Source organism: Sphaerodactylus townsendi, linkage group LG03 (genome assembly GCF_021028975.2).
Source record: "Sphaerodactylus townsendi isolate TG3544 linkage group LG03, MPM_Stown_v2.3, whole genome shotgun sequence".
Lineage (NCBI taxonomy): Eukaryota > Metazoa > Chordata > Lepidosauria > Squamata > Sphaerodactylidae > Sphaerodactylus > Sphaerodactylus townsendi.
The window spans coordinates 144247373-144272449 of record NC_059427.1 but is presented as its reverse complement, the minus strand read 5'-3'; the positions used below and the strand labels follow the sequence as shown (position 1 = coordinate 144272449).

Sequence of the window (25077 nt, the reverse complement as noted above, 5' to 3'; positions counted from 1 at the left end):
CACCATAAGTCAGTGGCGACACGTCCGCACATGCCACCAGTTTTATCCTGAACTGAATGGTCCAGGCAAACCCGACATCATCAGATATCAGAAACAAAGCAGAGTCGGCTCTGATTAGCATTTGTGCCCAAACTGGCCACGCTGACCCTGGCGGCAATAAAGAGCTTACAACTTTAGCCACGCTGGGACCACAGTCCAGAAACCGTTCATAAACCGGAATGGGAAAGCTGATCAGCCGGAGCTGATCACACGGGCAAACTCTGCCTCCAGCTTACCAAAGTGCTTAATCTGCTTCTCGTACTTCTCCACAAACGTTTTGTGTTTCTTCTCTTTCTGCTCTTCGGATTCCTCTTGCTGCTCGGGCTTGACGTTGAAGACGCTCTGGAACGACAGTGAGGAGGCCGGTCAGTTCACGGCTGGGACTGCTGAGCGAGACAAATGATGGAACCAACCCCCCACCCCACCCCCGTTCCCACTGAGCTCTAGTGATCTGGAATCTTTATCACGGTCTCAGACCAGCACAAGGTCAAGAGAGCACACCCAATCGCAAGAAAGCAAAAGGCGTAAAGCTAAAAAAAAGAATGGGCACACAGAGACAATGAAACTAACAGATAAAGTACTGCAACGATAACTTTCAAATCTAAGCCTATTTTATGGCACGGACCATCCTACGGTGTATTTCAAGTGCTGCACAAAGCCTAGCAACATTGTATGTTGTATCAGAACTGGTAGCTGTGAGAAGCACAGAAGTATAAAATTGTCCCAGTAATCTCACAGCAGTGGTGAGATGAAGAAGAGTTTGGATTTATATCCCCCCTTTCTCTCATGTAAGGAGACTCAAGGTGGCTTACAAGCTCCTTTCCCTTCCTCTCCCTACAACAGACACCTTGTGAGGTAGGTGGGGCTGAGAGAATTCAGAGAGAACTGTGATTTGCCCAAGGTCACCCATCTGGAACGTAGGAGTGCAGAAACACATCCGGTTCACCAGATAAGCCTCTGCCACTCAGTGGAGGAGTGGGGAATCAAGGCAGTTCTCCAGATTAGAATCCATCTGCTCTTAACCATGACACCACGCTGTGCCCTGTCTCAGAAAAAGATGCTAGTACAGTCAGCTAAGGTGCAGCAATCAAGAAAATTGTGTGTTCCACGTTATAATATAGCCCCAAACAAATATGAGAATTATCATTCATTTTCACATGCTGCCTTTTCCACAACCATTATTTTGTGCATTATTAAACATGGTATTTTGGCGTATTTTTACTTTCAAAGTGATTATGGGAGCGGGGCTAGGTAGGCACTGTAGGACCCAGGCAGGTCTGGCATGTTGAGTTCCGTGGCGGAGGAATATACAAACCTACGAACATCTATTTCTGAGACAGACTGTAGTACATATATTTTTATAGTACTGACACTGGAGAAGCACATGTTCTAATAACCTTTTTCAGCCTGGGGGCCCCTTCAGAATTCTACCATAAAACGGCTGCCACAGTTTATGGCCAGTCATACAATGAAGATCTCGTGCAGGGTCGGGGTTGCTGCCGACATAACGTTTTAGAATATCTGCACAGAAGCCTGGCTGGGTAGGAGCCCCACCTGGGCCCGGACACTTTCTAAAACACCCAGTGACTCCAGGAAATGTGTCCGTGAGTGCCGTGATGCCCACAGGCACTGTGTTGGGAACCTGGTCGAGATGATCGGGAGTGCAGAGCTTAAAAGCAGCTAAGGGGTGGCATGCAAAGGAGGGGAGGGAGGGGGCCCGGCATCTGGACATGGCCCACCCACCCTAGCAGAGGGAGGGGGAAGGGAGGGAGGGGGAAGGGTGGCATGCAAGGGGTGGGGTGGCATGCAAAGGAGGGGAGGGAGGGGGCCCGGCATCTGGACATACTGCTGATTCATAAATGCGAGTTTCCTCCCTTAAGGAAAGGGGAGAGTTCTGAAAACGCAGGTGTTCATTTGCTGACGGCTTTGACCCCCAAGGTAATTTCGGAAGAGCGGCTCCACGACGGAAGTCCCTCTCTTCCACCATTGCTGCTTTCTCTGCTCCCTCCACCCCCATCTTTGCCTTGCCACTTTGCAACCCTGGCAGCAGAGCATTTTCCAGAAGGAGACAAGGTATTTCTACCTGCACCAATTCTTGCACAATTGAGTTACACCAGTTCAGGATTCAAAACCGCTCGGCTTAGGCAAGAGGCCTGCATTCAGCCGGAAGAGACTTGACATCGTTATTTGGCCAGCTGATCGTTCAAAGGAACAGCAGTGGCACAGTGGTTAAGAGCAGGTGCACTCTAATCTGGAGAACCAGGTTTGATTCCCCGCTCTGCCACTTGAGCTGTGGAGGCTTATCTGGGGAACCACATTAGCTTGTGCTTTCCAACACATGCCAGCTGGGTGACCTTGGGTGAGTCACAGTTCTTCGGAACTCTATCAGTCCCACCTACCTCACAGGGTGTTTGTTGTACGGGGGAGGGGGAGAAGGGAAAGGAGATTGCAAGCCCCTTTGAGTCTCCTTACAGGAGAGAAAGGGGAGGGGGATATAAATCCAAACTCTTCTTTATCCCAAACCGTATCTAAAACAACTCCATTTCAAAAATGAGTTGCAGAACAGCGTCCCAGGGGAGACAAGTATTCAAGAAAAGCAAAGGTCCTCCAAAGTTCATGCAGAGCTCCTGGTCTTTTGGATTTTGTCTCTTTCATTTATGAAAAGGTTTGCTCTGCTGATTCGTAAAATATTGCTGCTGTAACTGGTACACTAAGGCCCTTTCCGCACATGCAGAATAATGCACTTTCAATCCACTTTCACAATTGTTTGCAAGTGGATTTTGCCATTCCGCACAGTGAAATCCAGCTGAAAAGTGCATTGGAAGTGGACTGAAAGTGCATTATACTGCATGTGCGGAAGGGGCCTCATAGCTCCATTGGCATCAGACTTCAAAGCAAGGCCTTTTCAATACTGGCCCCACCACTATAGAACAATTTCCCCAGGAAGGTTGCACTTGGCCCTTTCACTTTTGACCTTTAGGAGGCAGCTGAAAACAATTTCATTTACAGTCCCGTTTGATTAAAGCAGCCCCAAATTTTGAACTTTTTTTTTGTTTTATGTGTATGCTATTTTTCGTATTTTCTCTTATGCTGCTGTAATCTGCTCTCTGTAAGAAGAAACATGGCTAACAAATACTCTAAATTGTTCAATAAATACAATCACCAAAACAGAAAAAGTCATTTGAATGCTATGGAGGGGCCTAGATCCAAACTCTGCAAGGGTGTTACAAAATCTCCAGTTCATTCACAACATTTGCTTTCGCAGCAGAGCAAGGGCCCAGCTCAATGCGGGGAGCCTGGTTCACCTTACTGAAGCCGTCTTTGCTGAGTGTGTCTACGTTCCATGGCATGGTCTTCTCCTTTTTCCTGAGCGTCTCGGCTTTTCCTTCCCAATTCTTCTCTTCTTTCTTGAGCTGCTGGGCTTCGGCCTGCAATCTCTGCAGTTCGCTCTTGGAACCCTCCGAGCTAGACAGCTCCAGCTCTTTCATCTTTTTCTGGCACTCGGCTAGTTTCCGTTTGCAATCCCGGCACCCCTTGTCCACCTCCTCCTTCTCCTTCTGGAACTGTTCCATCCTCTCCACCCGGGCCTGGAAAACAATCATTCAGACACAGATGTTCACCTGATCTCTCACGCACAGGTGGCAAACTCGCGCCCCTCCAGATGTTATGGACTACAGTTCCCATCATCCCATGCCAGCATCATGCTGGCAGGGGATGATGGGAGCTGTAGTCCATAACATTTGGAGGGCCGCGAGTTTGACAACTATGGATCAACACAGTCTACCTGAAGAATCCCCAACCTTTTTGACCCTGCGGACACCTTTGGAAATCTGGCACGGCGTGGTGAGTGCAACCACAAAATGGCTGCCACAAGGGCAGAGTTAGCCACAAAATGGATGCCACAACTTACCTTCAGTAACAGAGGGAATATTTTTGTGCTGTTGTAGCAGCTGCTGCCTAGCAAAGTTTTTAAAAAATCTGCACAGTCAGCCAACTCTCTAGCCCCAGTGGGAAAAAACCCGCCCATTTTCTACAAACACTCACTTGGCAGTGCGAAAGGTGTCAGAGGGCACCATGTTGGGGATGCCTGATCTACCTGAAAAAACTCAGCGTGCGGACCATCCTCTCTTGAATATATCCCATTCTTGCTGGGTTCACCTTGGCCTCTGAAGCGCCATCTCACCCTGCCTATATTAACAGCACAGCCCACGCGATATCTTTGATCAGCAGAAGGCAGCAAGCTCACTTCTAGTCGGGGATCAAGGAACGGTCCTGTTTACTAGACTCTCAACTCACGTCTCCCAAAATCCTTCACCACTAACGGCAACCCGGCCCTCTCTCAAGATCTCCCTTACGGGCAAACAATTCAGAGGGGGCCGGGGCTGCCAATCACGCAGAAAAAAAATACAGCCCAGGTGTTCTGTCAAAAAGGAGAGGCTGGATTTCCCCCTTGCAGCTGCCGGTTTACTGATCCGCAGAATATTTCTAAGCCCCCACCCCCAAATTTTTAACAAGTGGTCATCTATGGAAGCCGAGATGCACGCAGTGGACAGAAAAGGCAGCCAGGCAGATAGGAATGGCTGCTTGTAAAACCTAGAATAGCTATGCCCCCCATGAACGAGCCCCCCCGCTTCCTTTAGAACTGCCTTTCAGCTCATGCAGAGCGAAGGAAGCTGGGGCTTGTTTCCCCAAAGCAGAAAGGAATTCTGACTGGTGGCAAAGGACCCAGTTCAATTCACCCAGATTGCGCCAGCCGTCTCTCTGCACCAGTGCTTGGTGCACCTGCAGCCCTCCTCCCTCCATACAACCCTGTGAGCCTACGATGATGACGATGACTGTTATTATCATTTAATTTGGTTTAACATCCAACTGCCAGTTCTTTCGCTGGTTTTGGCCTTTCGTTACAATTCAAGCCTCACCCAGAGGACTAAGATGTTGTGATGTACCGGTGTAGTAGTTGTATTATTATTTAGAGTCACTATGCTGCCCCTCTCTGGTCAGGCAGACATTCATTGGCTACTCTACCACTTAGGATAGCTTTTTGAGCAGAGCCGGGGCTTTTCCCATCTGTGGAGGGGGGTTCCTGAAGAGGGGGGTGGGGGGCCTCCTCAGAGATCATCAGGAAAATAAATTCCACCTAAACATTAGGAAGAACTTCCTGACAGTGAGGGCTGTTCGACAGTGGAATGCACTGCCTCAGAGAGCGGTGGAGTCTCCTTCTTTGGAGAGGCTGGATGAAGATATGTCGGGAGTGCTTTGATTGTGTGTTCCTGCATGGCAGGGGATTGGACTTGATGGCCCTTGGGGTCTCTTCTGACTCTAGGATTCAGGAGGCGCTGCCAGGCATCTTGGAGATGCCATGGAGAGGGAGGGTCTGAATGGCCGGCATCTTTGTAAGGAGGGGAGATCTGCCGTTTTACTTTTGGTTTTGAACTGAAAATGTTTTCACTGTTACTGTGGACCACTTTGAACCACGAGGAAAGGGGGAATATAAATGTTTAAATAATAAATAACCCCTGCCCCACCTTCTGCAATTCAGCATCCAATTCGGACGCTGTCCTCCCTGCCTGACCATCTGGTGCCCACATGGTCCAAAACGTGTGCTTCTCAAGCAACGTCATAGAACGCAGCTGCTACAGTGGTCCTTTGGAAAGGTGTCATAAAGCTAAAGAGACTGGTGTTTGTTAAATGCTGCCCACACAAACGCAATATCCAGAAATGGACACGTGGACATTTTGGTCTCTTAGTCACTGCAAGAAACCAGTATGGAATTGCTGAACGAGAACTTATCAAGTCTGATTACATACAATGCGGACACCAGAGTCGTACTGCGTCTAAATGGTGCCCAAATATGACCAGCCCCCGTGCCCCACTTACGGCAGCCGGGGGGATGCTAAGCGGCAGGCAGGTGCCATGGCAGCAGGCCGGCTCCTGCCCTCCAGGGGCCAGCCTGCCGGCATGGTGCCCACCTGGGCCGCCCACCGCCAAGCCCCCCCCCCCCCTCGCCTCCCTGCAGGCCAGCTGCAGAGAGGCCTGGTGCAGGGACCCGGCCAGTGCCCGGCACCCCCCCCCCAACACAACGGCATGCGCCCGGGGACATGAGATACCCCATAGGCAGTACGCCCTTGATGGACACCATCGGGATTATTTAGGAAAAAATAGGTTTTACTGCAGGCATTTAGTGACCACAGCAATAAACACAGCTGTATCATAGGCAGTTTCTTGTGACCGGGTCACTCGGTTCTTGCGTCACGTGCACATACGGATTCTACACAGACATTCGTCAAACCTGTTGCTGCCCTGCGGAGTTCATCTTTTTCTATTTTTTTTTATTCTTCTCTGCTCCCGTAAATTTGTGTCCAGCAAGGACAACACTTTGTGAATCGAATGGCAGACTTCACAGAAACGCAATCCATAACAAAGCTACTAAAGGCTTTGAAATGCCATCGGACTTTTTATTGCATATTCTTTCAAGTAATATGCCCTGGCTGCAAAATTTACCTAGAGGTCTTTTGCAGTCCACAGAACTAAACCATGCCTGCAAAGGATGCCTACACTTTATCAGTGACTTACTATTCAGAGTGTGCAAAAATCCTCCCAGATAAGATTCAAGAGTGGTGCGTAAAAGGTTACCAAGAGCACCAGTTATCAGATTAAGCCCCGGGCGCATACATCGGTTCAGTCACATTTTAAACACCATTTTACAAAAGACCTGGGGGACAGAGACAAGCGACTAGAAGATCCTGGGCAGGAACTGTGATTTCACAAATCCTCCTAGCCTCTGAAAGGGGTAAAAGGACTCATATTCCTTCCTTCCCTGGAGTACAGGAAAGAATGCTGTCTGCACAAATGTAAGACTGTTACAGTGGAAGCAGGCAAAGAAAGCATCAGCCTGGGAGCAAAATGAAGTGACATTTCCTGGCGAAGGGACCCAGTCAAGGACACGCCAAAGCAAAGAGGCCGCTCTCTCTCAGTTCTCTCTAAACCTGTGCTTATAACACTGAGTCCAGGTTTGCACGCCTGAGAGAGGGAGATACCCCAACACCCAGGGAGAGAGATGCTCATGCTTTAATCCACCAGGCTAAATTCTCCAGCTTACTTAGGAGGTCAGAGCAGGTGATTCTCTCCTCTAACCTCACGGGCCATGAATAGTTTAAGCTGGGGCTTAAGCACAGTTAGCATCAGGCGGCCTTTGACATTTGGGGTCACCACCCTCGCTCTTTTCGTTCGCACCGCTTCTCAGAAACTGGCAAAGGTGTCGGTTTTGATCTGGAGATGGGCGGGGCTGCTAGTCTTCTGAACCAGCCTCCGTATCTCATACCTTCCGTAAGAAAAAAACCTTGGACTCATTTTGCATGTTTAAAACAAGGGTAAACAAAGAAGCCAAATAGTTTCCAGGCAGGTGCCATCTACTGTAACAGGAGGCAGGTTCTGTTTCTTGTTTGGCTGAACCCCAGAGGACAAGAGCAAGAATTTCAGAGGAAGCTTCTTCTGTGGGGGCAACTGCTCATGAGATAAAATCTGGCCTCTCATACTAACTCTCATACTGAAATATCTTGTTTCTGAAAGGTCTCCAAGTTCCCGGTTGCTTTTAGTCTGTTGCCAGCATGCAAAACAGCTAATCTCAAGGAAAAGATGAACAGGATGCGTTAGTTTTCCTTGCGTGAGTTTAGAACATATATAGATGAACAACCTGTTAAGAATATGGTAATGCAGAAATACTCCCATCCACAGCATGCCTGAACAGCACACTGAACTATTGGGCACCAATATTAGGTCTCTGAGACTAAGAACTTAAGGTAATAATCAGCTTTTTAACTCATCACACTTAAATTACATTCTGAAGGGCTGTGGAAATACACAATGGAGCCATACCTGCCTTTTCCACTTAGTTCTGCAAACCAGGTGGAATTCCCAGATTTGTAAGGGGAAAATACGACCCTTTTTTTTTGGAGGGGGGACGTTATCTGTGGTAAAATACCCTCCCCAACCTTACCTGAGATGCCTGTAAATGCAATTCAAAAAGGCAACATTTTGGGTTGCTGGCAAATCAGTCACGTTTTGGCCAAATGGCTTTCCTCGGTGGCCAAAATGAAAGCATCTAACTTCCAAAAGTTACTTCAAATGGCACCTGGGCACTCACACACAATTAGAATAGTCAATAAGCGATTGATATTTTGTCCCAGTATGTATTAAATTCTCAGAAGGATGACATAAGCCTGTTATAGCAAGGTTTTATTGTATCTCAGGCACCTTCTGCACACGCAAAATAATGAGTTTTCAAACCACTTTCACAACTGTTTGCAAGTGGATTTTGCCATTCCGCACAGCTTCAAAGAGCATTGAAAGCAGTTTGAAAGTGCATTATTTTGCATGTGCGGAATGAGCCTCAGTCATAAGATACCAACCATGAGTCTGGGGTAAACAATAAAGTACATTTGTCTGCCCAGAGACAAGAATTATCTAGCTGTAACTATTTCTGTTGTGTATGTATAAACTAATATTTGTAATGCAGGCTATTATGTTTTGAGAAATTTGAATGGGAACAGAGAGAAAAAGACATGCAGACTCAAAGTGGTTTAAACAATTCTCTTTGCTCCCATTTTACCCTTGCAAATGCAACCCTGTGGGGTAGGCTGGACTGAGGGCGTGTAACTGGCCCAATGCCACCCAGGAAGCTTCCACAGAAGACTGGGAATTCAAACCTGGTTCCCACAGATTCCAGTCTATCCATTATACCACACTGGTTCTTGCTCATAAGCCAAGACTGGCTCTTTAGATCAGTCTACAGTATAGGTGTCAAACTCGCGGCCCTCCTGATGTTATGGACTACAGTTCCCAACATCCTCTACCAGCATGATTCCATCGTTGAATTACTCTCACCATTTTAAAAATTCCTTCATGTCTAGTTGGGTATTAGAAACTTTAATTTTTTATTTACCACTTTGAAACATTTTTGTGCCTCCTTCCCACCTGATCAGGGTCTCCAGGGAGGCAAACATGACAACATTTGATCATTTTTTTAAAAGCATAAAGTATTTCAATAAGAACACAGACACACCAACAGAATCAGGGAAGAGGGCCAACAATGGGGAGCCTGCCAAACCAAAGGTCTTTGTCTGTCAAAAGGGGAAAGGGCAAGGAAAGAGCTTTCCTTTATCCATCACGGCAATTTCTTTCTAACTTACGGGGGGGGGGGGGGGGGATTTACATAAAAATTATTACTTGTGCCTAAACTGGGGAATATTTTATAATTTAATTATTTTAATTGTGATTTTGTACGTTTTTTTAAAAAATAATTTTAATTTTACTAGCTAAAGAAATAGCGAAAAAAGGAAAAGGTAAAAAATAAGCAAACAATAGAAAAATAATTATAATGAACACACATACATACTTATGGAATCAAAATCAAATATAGTTTATATCAGAATTAAGTATAAAATGGATCTGTACTTATACTTTATTGAAAAAGATAAACTAACATGAACAGGTATAATGGATAAGAACAACCACAACTGTCAATCATTGAGACAGCTAACTAATCTTAACTATATTCTTATTTTCTTTGGGGTGTTGTGGGCTTTCCGGGCTGTATGGCTTATTTTCTTTATTCACTCTTATTACATGCATGTGTGTGTGAATCTATGTTCCTGTATATGTGTCTACACACACAGAGATATGTAAACACGTATGTGTATGTATATACATGTACACGTATTATATACATATGTATACTTACATATACGCATACGTGTGCATATACATACACACATTAAAAATTAAGAGACAAATACATATAGTTATAGATACCTAAAAAACAACTATTACAAGATGGCCCAAGAAGCCAAAAAAAAAAAAAACTGCAAGGATTGTCATGCCCTTATAGAAAGCAGCGGTGCGACCGCACTTGGAGTCCTGTGTTCAGTTCTGGTCGCCACATCTCAAAAAGGATATCGAAGAGATAGAAAAAGTGCAGGGAAGGGCAACGAGGATGATTGAAGGATTGGAACACCTTCCTTATGAGGAGAGGCTGCAGCGTTTGGGACTCTTTCGTTTGGAGAGGAGACGTCTGAGGGGGGATATGATTGAAGTCTATAAAATTATGCATGGGGTAGAAAATGTTGACAGGGATAAATTTTTCTCTTTTTCTCACAATACTAGAACCAGGGGGCATCCATTGAAAATGCTGGGGGGAAGAATTAGGACTAATAAAGGGAAACACTTCTTCACGCAACGTGTGATTGGTGTTTGGAATATGCTTCCCCCCCCCCCACCCCCCCCCCCCCTTGCCCCCCCCCCCCCTACCACCCCCCCCCCCACCCACCCCCCCCCCCCCCCCCCCCCCCCCCCCCCCACCCCCCCCCCCCCCCACCCCCCCCCCCCCCCACCCCCCCCCCCCCCCACCCCCCCCCCCCCCCACCCCCCCCCCCCCCCACCCCCCCCCCCCCCCACCCCCCCCCCCCCCCACCCCCCCCCCCCCCCACCCCCCCCCCCCCCCACCCCCCCCCCCCCCCACCCCCCCCCCCCCCCACCCCCCCCCCCCCCCACCCCCCCCCCCCCCCACCCCCCCCCCCCCCCACCCCCCCCCCCCCCCACCCCCCCCCCCCCCCACCCCCCCCCCCCCCCACCCCCCCCCCCCCCCACCCCCCCCCCCCCCCACCCCCCCCCCCCCCCACCCCCCCCCCCCCCCACCCCCCCCCCCCCCCACCCCCCCCCCCCCCCACCCCCCCCCCCCCCCACCCCCCCCCCCCCCCACCCCCCCCCCCCCCCACCCCCCCCCCCCCCCACCCCCCCCCCCCCCCACCCCCCCCCCCCCCCACCCCCCCCCCCCCCCACCCCCCCCCCCCCCCACCCCCCCCCCCCCCCACCCCCCCCCCCCCCCACCCCCCCCCCCCCCCACCCCCCCCCCCCCCCACCCCCCCCCCCCCCCACCCCCCCCCCCCCCCACCCCCCCCCCCCCCCACCCCCCCCCCCCCCCACCCCCCCCCCCCCCCACCCCCCCCCCCCCCCACCCCCCCCCCCCCCCACCCCCCCCCCCCCCCACCCCCCCCCCCCCCCACCCCCCCCCCCCCCCACCCCCCCCCCCCCCCACCCCCCCCCCCCCCCACCCCCCCCCCCCCCCACCCCCCCCCCCCCCCACCCCCCCCCCCCCCCACCCCCCCCCCCCCCCACCCCCCCCCCCCCCCACCCCCCCCCCCCCCCACCCCCCCCCCCCCCCACCCCCCCCCCCCCCCACCCCCCCCCCCCCCCACCCCCCCCCCCCCCCACCCCCCCCCCCCCCCACCCCCCCCCCCCCCCACCCCCCCCCCCCCCCACCCCCCCCCCCCCCCACCCCCCCCCCCCCCCACCCCCCCCCCCCCCCACCCCCCCCCCCCCCCACCCCCCCCCCCCCCCACCCCCCCCCCCCCCCACCCCCCCCCCCCCCCACCCCCCCCCCCCCCCACCCCCCCCCCCCCCCACCCCCCCCCCCCCCCACCCCCCCCCCCCCCCACCCCCCCCCCCCCCCACCCCCCCCCCCCCCCACCCCCCCCCCCCCCCACCCCCCCCCCCCCCCACCCCCCCCCCCCCCCACCCCCCCCCCCCCCCACCCCCCCCCCCCCCCACCCCCCCCCCCCCCCACCCCCCCCCCCCCCCACCCCCCCCCCCCCCCACCCCCCCCCCCCCCCACCCCCCCCCCCCCCCACCCCCCCCCCCCCCCACCCCCCCCCCCCCCCACCCCCCCCCCCCCCCACCCCCCCCCCCCCCCACCCCCCCCCCCCCCCACCCCCCCCCCCCCCCACCCCCCCCCCCCCCCACCCCCCCCCCCCCCCACCCCCCCCCCCCCCCACCCCCCCCCCCCCCCACCCCCCCCCCCCCCCACCCCCCCCCCCCCCCACCCCCCCCCCCCCCCACCCCCCCCCCCCCCCACCCCCCCCCCCCCCCACCCCCCCCCCCCCCCACCCCCCCCCCCCCCCACCCCCCCCCCCCCCCACCCCCCCCCCCCCCCACCCCCCCCCCCCCCCACCCCCCCCCCCCCCCACCCCCCCCCCCCCCCACCCCCCCCCCCCCCCACCCCCCCCCCCCCCCACCCCCCCCCCCCCCCACCCCCCCCCCCCCCCACCCCCCCCCCCCCCCACCCCCCCCCCCCCCCACCCCCCCCCCCCCCCACCCCCCCCCCCCCCCACCCCCCCCCCCCCCCACCCCCCCCCCCCCCCACCCCCCCCCCCCCCCACCCCCCCCCCCCCCCACCCCCCCCCCCCCCCACCCCCCCCCCCCCCCACCCCCCCCCCCCCCCACCCCCCCCCCCCCCCACCCCCCCCCCCCCCCACCCCCCCCCCCCCCCACCCCCCCCCCCCCCCACCCCCCCCCCCCCCCACCCCCCCCCCCCCCCACCCCCCCCCCCCCCCACCCCCCCCCCCCCCCACCCCCCCCCCCCCCCACCCCCCCCCCCCCCCACCCCCCCCCCCCCCCACCCCCCCCCCCCCCCACCCCCCCCCCCCCCCACCCCCCCCCCCCCCCACCCCCCCCCCCCCCCACCCCCCCCCCCCCCCACCCCCCCCCCCCCCCACCCCCCCCCCCCCCCACCCCCCCCCCCCCCCACCCCCCCCCCCCCCCACCCCCCCCCCCCCCCACCCCCCCCCCCCCCCACCCCCCCCCCCCCCCACCCCCCCCCCCCCCCACCCCCCCCCCCCCCCACCCCCCCCCCCCCCCACCCCCCCCCCCCCCCACCCCCCCCCCCCCCCACCCCCCCCCCCCCCCACCCCCCCCCCCCCCCACCCCCCCCCCCCCCCACCCCCCCCCCCCCCCACCCCCCCCCCCCCCCACCCCCCCCCCCCCCCACCCCCCCCCCCCCCCACCCCCCCCCCCCCCCACCCCCCCCCCCCCCCACCCCCCCCCCCCCCCACCCCCCCCCCCCCCCACCCCCCCCCCCCCCCACCCCCCCCCCCCCCCACCCCCCCCCCCCCCCACCCCCCCCCCCCCCCACCCCCCCCCCCCCCCACCCCCCCCCCCCCCCACCCCCCCCCCCCCCCACCCCCCCCCCCCCCCACCCCCCCCCCCCCCCACCCCCCCCCCCCCCCACCCCCCCCCCCCCCCACCCCCCCCCCCCCCCACCCCCCCCCCCCCCCACCCCCCCCCCCCCCCACCCCCCCCCCCCCCCACCCCCCCCCCCCCCCACCCCCCCCCCCCCCCACCCCCCCCCCCCCCCACCCCCCCCCCCCCCCACCCCCCCCCCCCCCCACCCCCCCCCCCCCCCACCCCCCCCCCCCCCCACCCCCCCCCCCCCCCACCCCCCCCCCCCCCCACCCCCCCCCCCCCCCACCCCCCCCCCCCCCCACCCCCCCCCCCCCCCACCCCCCCCCCCCCCCACCCCCCCCCCCCCCCACCCCCCCCCCCCCCCACCCCCCCCCCCCCCCACCCCCCCCCCCCCCCACCCCCCCCCCCCCCCACCCCCCCCCCCCCCCACCCCCCCCCCCCCCCACCCCCCCCCCCCCCCACCCCCCCCCCCCCCCACCCCCCCCCCCCCCCACCCCCCCCCCCCCCCACCCCCCCCCCCCCCCACCCCCCCCCCCCCCCACCCCCCCCCCCCCCCACCCCCCCCCCCCCCCACCCCCCCCCCCCCCCACCCCCCCCCCCCCCCACCCCCCCCCCCCCCCACCCCCCCCCCCCCCCACCCCCCCCCCCCCCCACCCCCCCCCCCCCCCACCCCCCCCCCCCCCCACCCCCCCCCCCCCCCACCCCCCCCCCCCCCCACCCCCCCCCCCCCCCACCCCCCCCCCCCCCCACCCCCCCCCCCCCCCACCCCCCCCCCCCCCCACCCCCCCCCCCCCCCACCCCCCCCCCCCCCCACCCCCCCCCCCCCCCACCCCCCCCCCCCCCCACCCCCCCCCCCCCCCACCCCCCCCCCCCCCCACCCCCCCCCCCCCCCACCCCCCCCCCCCCCCACCCCCCCCCCCCCCCACCCCCCCCCCCCCCCACCCCCCCCCCCCCCCACCCCCCCCCCCCCCCACCCCCCCCCCCCCCCACCCCCCCCCCCCCCCACCCCCCCCCCCCCCCACCCCCCCCCCCCCCCACCCCCCCCCCCCCCCACCCCCCCCCCCCCCCACCCCCCCCCCCCCCCACCCCCCCCCCCCCCCACCCCCCCCCCCCCCCACCCCCCCCCCCCCCCACCCCCCCCCCCCCCCACCCCCCCCCCCCCCCACCCCCCCCCCCCCCCACCCCCCCCCCCCCCCACCCCCCCCCCCCCCCACCCCCCCCCCCCCCCACCCCCCCCCCCCCCCACCCCCCCCCCCCCCCACCCCCCCCCCCCCCCACCCCCCCCCCCCCCCACCCCCCCCCCCCCCCACCCCCCCCCCCCCCCACCCCCCCCCCCCCCCACCCCCCCCCCCCCCCACCCCCCCCCCCCCCCACCCCCCCCCCCCCCCACCCCCCCCCCCCCCCACCCCCCCCCCCCCCCACCCCCCCCCCCCCCCACCCCCCCCCCCCCCCACCCCCCCCCCCCCCCACCCCCCCCCCCCCCCACCCCCCCCCCCCCCCACCCCCCCCCCCCCCCACCCCCCCCCCCCCCCACCCCCCCCCCCCCCCACCCCCCCCCCCCCCCACCCCCCCCCCCCCCCACCCCCCCCCCCCCCCACCCCCCCCCCCCCCCACCCCCCCCCCCCCCCACCCCCCCCCCCCCCCACCCCCCCCCCCCCCCACCCCCCCCCCCCCCCACCCCCCCCCCCCCCCACCCCCCCCCCCCCCCACCCCCCCCCCCCCCCACCCCCCCCCCCCCCCACCCCCCCCCCCCCCCACCCCCCCCCCCCCCCACCCCCCCCCCCCCCCACCCCCCCCCCCCCCCACCCCCCCCCCCCCCCACCCCCCCCCCCCCCCCCCCCCCCCCCCCCCCACCCCCCCCCCCCCCCACCCCCCCCCCCCCCCACCCCCCCCCCCCCCCCCCCCCCCCCCCCCCCACCCCCGCCCCCCCCCCCCCCCCCCCCACACCACCCCCCCCCCCCCCCCCCCCCCCACCCCCCCCCCCCCCCCCCCCCCCCACCCCCCCCCCCCCCCCCCCCCCCCCACCCCACCCCCCCCCCCCCCCACCCCCCCCCCCCCCCACCCCCCCCCCCCCCCCCCCCCCCCCCCCACCAACCCCCCCCCCCCCCCCCACTCCCCCCACCACCACCCCACCCCCCCCCCCCACCACCGCCACCCCCCCCCCCACCCCTCCCCCCTCCCACCCCACCCCCCCCCCCTCCCCTGCCCCCCCCGCCACCCCCCCCCCCCCCCGCCCCCCCCCCCCCCCACCCCCCCCCCCACAGCATATTCCAAACACCAATCACACGTTGCGTGAAGAAGTGTTTCCTTTTGTTAGTCCTAATTCTTCCCCCCAGCATTTTCAATGAATGCCCCCTGGTTCTAGTATTGTGAGAAAGAGAGAAAAATTTCTCTCTGTCAACATTTTCTACCCCATGCATAATTTTATACACTTCAATCATATCCCCCCTCAGCCGTCTCCTCTCCAAACTAAAGAGTCCCAAACGCTGCAGCCTCTCCTCATAGGGAGGGTGCTCCAGTCCCTCAATCATCCTTGTTGCCCTTCTCTGCACTTTTTCTATCTCCTCAATATCCTTTTTGAGATGCGGCAACCAGAACTGGACACAGTACTCCAAGTGCGGTCGCACCACGGCTTTATATAAGGGCATGACAATCTTTGCAGTTTTATTCTCAATTCCTTTCCTAATTATCCCCAGCATAGAGTTTGCCTTTTTCACAGCTGCCATGCATTGAGTTGACATTCCCATGGAACTATCAACTAAGACGCCCAAATCCCTTTCCTGGTCTGTGACTGATAGCACTGACCCTTGTAGCTTGTATGTGAAGTTTGGATTTTTTGCCCCTATGTGCATCACTTTGCATTTTGCTACATTGAACTGCATTTGCCATTTCTTAGCCCACTCACCTAATTTATCAAGGTCCGCTTGGACTTCCCCTCTTATTCCTTCATTGCTGAGTTTTCTCAATAGTCTCTGGTGAGGAACTTTGTCAAAAGCCTTTTGGAAATCCAAGTAGACAATGTCCACTGGTTCCCCCTTATCCACATGCCTGTTTACACCCTCAAAGAACTCTAGTAAGTTTGTAAGACAGGACTTGCCTCTGCAAAAGCCATCCTGACTCTTTCTCAGCAGGTCTTGCTTTTCTACATGTTTTATAATTTTATCTTTAATGATAGATTCTACTAATTTACCAGGAACAGATGTCAAACTGACTGGCCTGTAATTTCCCGGGTCCCCCCTAGATCCTTTCTTAAAGATTGGTGTGACATTGGCCATCTTCCAGTCTTCAGGGATAGAGCCTGATTTCAGGGATAAGTTGCAAATTAAAGTGAGAAGATCAGCAATTTCATGCTTGAGCTCTTTAAGAACTCTTGGATGAATGCAATCTGGGCCTGGGGATTTGGTAGCATTTAGTTTATCAATGGCTGCCAGAACTTCTTCCTTGTCTACCACTATCTTCGCTAGTTCCTCAGATTCGCTTCCTAAGAAGCATGGTTCCAGGGTGCAGGAATTTTCTCACACCTCCTCTTGGGTGAAGACAGATGCAAAGAATTCCATTCCCAGTTTCTCTGCAATCTCCTCTGTCAATATTTAGTTAACACCCTTTGTTCCTTTGTCATCTAACGGGCTCTACCGCTTTCCTCTGTTAGCTAGTTTCCTCTACTTTTGATGTACTTGAAGAACTGTTTGTTGTTGGTCTTGATGTTCGCGAGCCATGCGCTTCCTCATAATCCTTTTTTTTGCCTCCCTTACAGCTAACTTAGTTTCTCTTTTGCCACCATTTGTGTTCCTCCTTACATTCTCTTATCAGTCAGGAACTGGACTTCCATTTTCTAAAAGACATTTTCTTTTTTTCTGATAATTTCCTCAAGCTCTCTTGTTAACCATGGTGGCTTTTTTTTTGACTGGGTGCTGCCTTTCCTAACCTGCTGAACACATTCCAGCTGAGCTTTTAAGACTGTGTTTTTAAATAACCTCCAAGCATCTTGGACAGTTTTGACTCTCTTGATTTTCCGTTTCAGCTTCCTGCACACTATCCCCCTCATCTTTGAGAAATTTCCCTTTCTGAAGGTGAATGTAACTACGTTAGTAGTTGTCACTTGTTCGCATGCAGAGATACTGAATCTGACAGCATTGTGGTCGCTGTTCCCTATCGGCTCAACAACACTGACTTCCTGCACCAGGTCCTGGGTCCCACATAGAATTAGATCTAGGATCACCTCTCCTCTGGTTGGTTCCACAACCATCTGTTCTAAGCCACAGTCATTTAGCATATCCAGGAATGCTCTCTCCTTACTATGACCTGAAAAACGATTGTCGCACTCAATGGATTTGCACCCAATCCCCTGGGGCCCAGTATCTGAAGAGGAAGTGTGTCTGTGGATAGAGGGCTCTCCCCTCCCCCCCCCACATATACACTAACCCCGTGATGGCGAACCTATGGCACGGGTGCCAGAGGCGGCATTCAGAGCCCTCCCTGTGGGCACGCGTGCCATCATCTCCCCCTTCCCCCCTCACCCAGCCAGAGAAACACATTGGGAGTCACGCTGCACAGGCTGGCCGTACACAAGGCGCTCTGCCGTCTGGGGCTGAGCTTCAGGGAAGTCCTCTTGAGTCGACCTGATTTGCTGTAAGTACCATCTACCACCCACAAATACCCACCCTCCCCCACAAAGCTTAGGAGACTGGAGGCTGGCACGCTTTTCTTGGCATGTAACTTTTGGGACCAAACTAAAACTTTGGGGGTAGGATTAAAAAGCAGCAGTCCGGGTAAGGGGCTTCCATTGGGAAGAGTGTGTCTGCCGAGAACAGGGCAGGCACAGTCTACCCTGATTGGAGTGAACTGTTTGTTAAGGGTCCCCCTCCCCTGGGAGAGAGAGTGATGGGGCTTTTTGTACCTGGGAGCCCAGGGCGGGGAGGGGAGATCTTGCAAGGTCCCTAGGCTCGTGACACCAATCCCGTTCCCACAGGATCAAAGCAAAAAGACAAAAGGCATTTCACACCGATAAAGAATCCATTTCAAAACATTCTCCATGCTTTTATTTTTCTGTTCCTGTTTCATTTTTGCTGGAAGTCAAGGGCTGTGATGACATGTGAAGGAAAAACCGCAGATCAGATGGCTGCTCCACAAATGTAGCTTTTCTGAAGTTATCCCACCCCTTGCACAGCATTCTTGCCTTCCTTGACTGCCTTTTTACTTCTGTTTTGTGTTGGGGGGTTTATTGGGTTTCGGAAAGTGAAAGTTTTACTTCGCTCTCCCCCCTGCATCCCTCCCCCTTCTCCTGCCAGGCCCCCAATGTGATAATAGTGTAATTATTTCAAGGAGATTATTAGCATTAAACTTCAGATCAGTTTTGGGGAAGCAGTGTAGGTAATCCTGTTAAGCGCTGTTAAACCCCACTGATTTTCATGGAAAGAACTGAAGCACGATCCTTTACCTGGGAGTAAGCTCGGTTGCTGGCAATGGGGCTTGCTTCTGAGTAAACTCTCCTAGGGTCGTGATTCACCCATTCAAAGCATTGCATGGTTGCTTCAAAGCAAAGCCACCGACTACCACCAAGCTTACTCCTGAGTAATGCGCACCTTGGAGCCAACCGTTTTATCCTAAATTAAAACCTCAGTATACAGGTTAAATTGCCGTGTTGGCACTTTGCGATAAATAAGTGGGTTTTGGGTTGCATTTTGGGCACTCGGTCTCGAAAAGGTTTGCCATCACTGCACTAACCTCCTTCTGAGGAGCCCAGACATGGATTCAACTGTGCCACCACCAGAAAGGACAGTACATTTTCTCCTCAGCAGGCGGAGCCAAACCATCAACTTTCCAGCCCCAGATTTGTAGCTGTCCTTCTCAAAGAGAGATCACCCCCTTCCCCCCGCTTCCCCCTGCTTCCCCAATCATCCAGAAGAAGAAGAAGAAGAGTTTGGATTTATATCCCCGCGTTCTCTCCTGCAGGAGACTCAAAGGTGCTTACAAGCTCCTTGCCCTTCCCCCCTCACAACAAACACCCTCTGAGGTAGGTGGGGCTGAGAGAGCTCCGAGAAGCTGTGACTAGCCCAAGGTCACCCAGCTGGCGTGTGTGGGAGTGCCCAGGCTAATCTGAATTGCCCAGAGAAGCCTCCACAGCTCAGGCGGCAGAGCGGAGAATCAAACCCGGTTCCTCCAGATTAGATACACAAGCTCTTAACCTCCTATGCCACTGCATTGGTGCAATTCTCCCAGGCTTCAGGTGGAGACGTAGCCAGCCTTTAGCTGCAAACAGCACAGTTGCGAGTGGGTTGCAGCAATACACTCCCCAGGAAGTGGGGCCTAGGGCTCTAGCCAATGGACAGCGAGGTGGCAGAAGTGCTGGGGTTGTGTGTGGCAGAAGTAGCAGGTGGGCCGCAGAAGCAGCAGACGAGCAATGGCTGGTGGGTGGGAGTGCAGGAGCCTCCTGGGGGAGGGCAATACCATGCTTAATAATGCAAAGAACGATGGTTTTGACAAAAAGCTGTGCGTCCAAATGAATTTTAATGTTCATAGACATTCAGGACTATTTTCTAATGCGGGGCACGCGACTTTTTCTTTTGCCGAAACACTACTTTTTAGTGTCTCTTTTACTGAATTTGTAACTATAATAAGTGACATTGCTTCAAAATTTGTAAATATAAAGAGACATTACTTAAAAAAACCCCACAAAAGCAAACATCTTGATTCAGAATAATTAATCATATATTATTATTATTATTATTATTATTATTATTATTATTATTATTATTATTATTATTATTATTATTATTATTATTATTATACACATAACAACACAGCACAAGTGTCTGGAATTCATCTCTGAATTATTATTATTATTATTATTATTATTATTATTATTATTATTATTATTATTATTATTATTATTATTATTATTATTATTAATTGTATTTATAAACCAATTCTCCCCCCAAAGGGCTCATAGGGAAGGTGAACAAAACAAATAGATAGAGCAATAGATAAAATCAGTAAATAATCATTAAATATGGCTCTATATGTTAAAATCAACCCCATTAAAATGCAGCATCCTAATCAAATATACTGATGGCGTCCTACTAGAAATCCCCTAACAAAAAGGGGGGAGGGGGAGGGGAGAGAGGGAACAGCAGGGTCCACAGATGATACAGTGAAAAGGGAGGAGGGGGGGGGCATCTACGCCTGGACTCCCAAGGGGTCTGGTGGAACAGTTCATTCTTGTGGCCCTGCGAAATTCATTAAGATCCCGCAGGGCCCGTGTAACCTCAGCTTGTGGGTTCTGTGGGGCAGTACTTGGAATGAGTTGCAACAACAATTTTTAAACAACAACATGGCTTTACTTTTCTTTACAATTAACACTCCTTAAAACATCAACATTTAACGCTACAATCTAAGGTCCCAGTCTAGGTTGCATTTCAAGTCCTTCTATTTACAGTCTACTGATATTGCCAAGTCCAAATCTTCTTTGCAAGTTGGCTGGCTCCTGAAGACTCCAAGGGCTTGATGAACAGGTTGCAACATGATGAAGGTCTCCAGGAGAACTCTCACCCATTACAACCACAAAAGAAAACCCTGAAACAATAAACTCCAACATTTACAACACAGCAAAACAACAACTACCTTCCCAGTAGTTCCCAAATAATATTGGGTAAATTACCTTAACAAGGTGTTAAGGGCTTATAGAAATCAAGGTCCGAGTCTGGTACCCTTGTCTTCTCCAAAGAGCTCTGAGTTCTGCAGCATTCTGCTTCCCTTCAGACTCCACCCCTTTCTGGGTCAACCCATTCTGGGCATGGGGGTTACACCCGCATAGCTGGAGGTAGAGCGTTCCACCAGGCAGGGGCCAGAGCTGTAAAAGCCCTGGCCCGGGTGGAGGCCAGCCGCATCATTGAGGGGCCAGGGATCACCAGCAAATTTGCCTCTGCTGAGCGCAGAGGCTGATTTGGGACATGTGGTGCAAGACGGTCCCAGGCCGCGCAAGGCCTTAAAGGTCAAAGCCAGCACCTTGAAAACGAATCGGAATTCAATCGGAATTCAGATTAATTAATTAATTAATTATTAATCAATCATATATTATGCACCAGGCCCCTCGGGGATAGGGTGGTATAAAAATCTAAATAATAATAATAATAATAATAATAATAATAATAATAATAATAATAATAATAATAATAATAATAATAATAATAATAATAATAAAAATAATAATGTGCTTACTGAATAACTTTCTTATATTAATTATAGCTGAAAAAAGAAATCTGAATGTTATTAAAATAATTAATCTTATACCAATGAAAATCTTAACATCAGTACTTGACCATTTACCAAATGACCTCCCATATTATCTATTTTTGAAACTGGATTTCTTCTAAATATGCAACCCATTGCTCCCATTGATTTCTAAAGCAATCATTACTTTCTAATTCATCGTAACCTGATAGTTTAGCTATTTTGACTAGATCCAAAACTTTTCTTTGCCAATCCAAAATTGAGGGTATTAGGGTGAGTGAGGAAAATGATATTCAGATACATCGGACTATATTTCCTGAAAAGAATTCCCCAGTCTTTCAGAATCAGGTGTTTTAGGGACCAGTTGATTCCCCCAAGAGGTGACAGCCAAGCCGTTGCATTTGCTGCCCAAGAAAATAAGTGCCTCGTGCCGGAAGAAGACACATGAGGGTACTGGGATCCGATTCAGAGCTCAATTTTGTGAGAAGGGCTGTCTTCTTGTGTTGCCAGTCATCCGTGCCTGACCAGCTTTGCTCTGGGATGAAGGCACCTGGAGACCAGCTGGGTCATTCTAGTGTCATCTTTCCAAAGATGAGAGAGAGAAGAAACATCTTTTCCCTCACAAGAGCTGTCCTTTGGCTGCCACAGGAGCAGCAGAGAATTCTCCTTGAAGAGACAGAAGGGGAGAGAGGAGGTTTTGCAACTTTGTTCGGCATAATGATCGGCACAGTGCGAGAGAGTTTGTAAAAGAACCCTGCTGGATCAGACAATTTGTCCATCTAGTCCAGCATCCTGTCTCATACAGAGTCCAGGTAAGAAGGCAAGGTAACAAGTTCAGGGTAGCAGGTACTGGAACAGATCCGGAGCAAAGCAACAGTAAAACCAGCAATATGCCTTGCTTCTGCAAGGAAGCAGCTGCTAGCCTATGTTGCTTCAAACTCTACTGGGACAGCTGACTACACACTCAGCTAAGTAGAGTCTGGAAGAAGAAGTTGGATTTATACTCCACCTTTCTCTCCTGTAAGGAGACTGAGGGTCACTATCCACTCACCATAAGCCGCGGGGTCACCTCTGTAAAAGCCACGGGGGTCCTGGACGCTCCCCACATCTCCGGCGCTCACTGCGCGGCTGCCAGGGATTTACCTCTCTCCCGCCTCCTGGCCGCGCGGCAAATTAGCTCCGCTAAAAACAGCAACTTTTTTAAAAACCCCGCGGGTGCCGCTGGGCCAGGGGAACCTCAGCTGTTTGCGCTACTGGGTTGATTCGCTGCCAGACGTATTCACGGCCAATCAGGGAATACAGGGAGCGCCATCTCATTAAGTGGGGGTGTCCCCGCCTAAAAGTGCGCCAGAGGGATGACGTAGACACATAAGTTGACACCCATTGCACTTTCGCTGAAATTGAGACGCAGTACACAAAATAAGACGCCTCAACATTGCTTTTTTTTCTTGCTCGAGCTCCATGGTTAAAGCGGGTTTGCAGCGCTCATTCAAGACATTGCCACCAACGGAGTGCGCTTTTCTTTCGCTTTACCGTCTCAACACATTTGCTTACATCTCGATCTCGCCGTAGAAGGTGTGCAGCGCCTTTCTGATGATCGCTCGCATCGCACGCATCGCACGGAACCAATCGCCAACCAAAAGCTGCCCAGCCAATCGAGACGGAGACCCCGCCGGGATGCACGCGGACGCACAAATTCTCCAGCCAACCGGAACGCTTCTATTCCCCCCCCATTTCCATGGAACTTCTGCTCTTTGCCGTCTCAGCGCACTTCCTGCGGTGGGGAACAAATGTCTCCGTGGTCAGAAGCCGCGGAGGTTTTTCACTGCGGGGTCACTGCGGCGTTGCGATTTGAAGAGGTAAGTGGATAGTGGTCCTGGAGGTGGCTTACAAGCCCCTTTCACTTCCTCTCACAGACACCTTGTGAGGCAGGTGGGGCTGAGAGAATCCTGAGAGAACTGTGACTAGCCCAAGGTCACACAGCAGGAATGTAGGAGTGCAGAAACACATCTGGTCCACCAGATAAGCCTCTGCCACTCAGGTGGAGGAGTGGGGAATCAAACCCAGTTCTCCAGATTAGAATCCACCTGCTCTTAACCACTACGCCATGCTGGCTCTCAAGTAGCTAGCAGAGATCCTGTTGTTACCCACTGCCCAGGTAACAAAGGAAAGTGATTTCAGTAAAAGGCAGTGAAAGGAGAGAACGCAGGAGCCAAGGTTCTTCGAAAGCAAGTGGATTCTTAATCGCTCATTCAAAGGTTCCCAAAGAAGGACCGCTTACATGACTGCGCGTTGACCCCTTTTATACAGATACAATAAAGCTAGGTAAAGGGGGCAGGTCCCTGTACCTTTTAAACAAAAGAAAACATTTGCAGTACAAAGAGAACAGCCTAGTTCAAATGTTATGAATGAAATCGGGAAGTCTCGCTACGGAGCGTCCTCTCGCATGTCATCTGTTCAACTGGGAACACCCAAACCCCACCCAGGAAATTCATTAGCCAACCATTCCCACCACAACCTGGTTGAGGAATCGTACCTAACCCTTGTCCTAGGGCAGTGATAGCGAACCTTGTCGAGACCGAGTGCCCAAATTGCAACTCAAAACCCACTTATTTGTCGCAAAGTGCCAACACGGCAATTTAACCTGAATACTGAGGTTTTAGTTTAGAAAAAAACGGTTGGCTCCGAGGTGTGCATTACTCAGGAATAAACTTGATGGTAGTTGGTGGCTTTGCTTTGAAGCAACCGTGCAACTCTTCCTACGGGTGAATCGTGACCCTAGGAGAGTTTACTCAGAAGCAAGCCCCGTTGCCAGCAAGCGAGCTTACTCTCAGGTAAAGGATCACACTTTAGTTCTTCACATGAAAATCAGTGGGGTTTAACAGCACTTAACAGGGGTACCTACACTGCTGTATCAATAGGTCTAGATTGAGGGATGTAATTGTACCTCTCTGTTCTGCATTGGTGAGACCTCACCTGTAATATTGTGTACAGTTCTGGGCACCGCAATTCAAGGAGGATATTGATAAGCTGGAACGGGTCCAGAGGAGGGAAACCAGAATGGTAAAAGGTCTGAATCCATGCCTTCCAAGGAGAGACTAGGGATGTTTAGTTTGGTGAAGAGAAGGTGAAGAGGTGACATGATAGCCATGTTTAGATATTCAAAGGGATGTCATGATGGTGAGGGAGCAAGCTTGTTTTCTGCTGCTCCAGAGACCAGGACCAGGAGTAAGGGGTTCAAGGTGAAGGAAAAGAGATTCCACCTAAGCATCAGGAAAGACTTCCTGACAGTCAGGGCTGTTCGACAGTGGAATGCACTGCCTCGGAGTGTGGCGGAGTCTCCTTCTTTGGAGGTTTTTAAACAGAGGCTGGATGAACATATGTCGGGAGTGCTTTGATTGTGTGTTCCTGCATTGCAAGGGGGTGGACTTGATGGCCCTTGGGGTCTCTTCCAACTCTGCGATTCTATGATTCTAGTGCAGTGATGGCGAACCTATGGCACGGGTGCTAGAGGTGGCACTCAGAACCCTCTCTGTGGGCACGCACACACAGAGTTTTGGCTCTTCGCGTGGGGCGTGGAAAATCACCCCCCTGAATTCCCCACCCCCACGCCAATATCTAGGGCTGGCCTCAACACCTGAGCACCCATGCGCACACCGTGGCACCAGGAACCCCATGGCGGGCTGGCCTGGTGCCGGGGTGTTCCTCGGGTGACTGCTGCCCGAGGTGGGGGGGGGCGCAGAGGAGGCAGAGATGCTAGAGAGGCACAGAGTGGTGTGTGCGGGACTTGCTGGA

The 25077-nt window shown here is 55.8% G+C and overlaps 1 protein-coding gene across 1 annotated transcript; it reads right to left on the bottom strand.

Moving 5' to 3' along the window:
• Window positions 1-231: 231 nt before the first annotated feature.
• On the bottom strand, window positions 232-24855 carry CDC37 (cell division cycle 37, HSP90 cochaperone). The gene is made up of 5 exons (XM_048487456.1): window positions 24833-24855; window positions 21584-21589; window positions 6329-6339; window positions 3345-3626; window positions 232-381 (listed from the first exon to the last, which is right to left on the bottom strand). Exons 4-5 carry the CDS (start codon window positions 3609-3611, stop codon window positions 232-234), a joined length of 417 nt encoding a protein of 138 aa, XP_048343413.1. The 5' UTR covers window positions 3612-3626; window positions 6329-6339; window positions 21584-21589; window positions 24833-24855.
• Between the last annotated feature and the right edge of the window lie 222 nt (window positions 24856-25077).

What these genes read in the sequence shown, in the direction of transcription:
- CDC37 (XM_048487456.1), bottom strand. Translation starts at nt 3,611, where the DNA reads ATGGAACAGTTCCAGAAGGAGAAGGAGGAGGTGGACAAGGGGTGCCGG. An exon ending in GCAAAGACGGCTTCAGTAAG is followed by an intron (nt 382 to 3,344) that starts GTGAACCAGGCT and finishes CTGTCGTTCCAG; the next exon opens with AGCGTCTTCAACGTCAAGCC.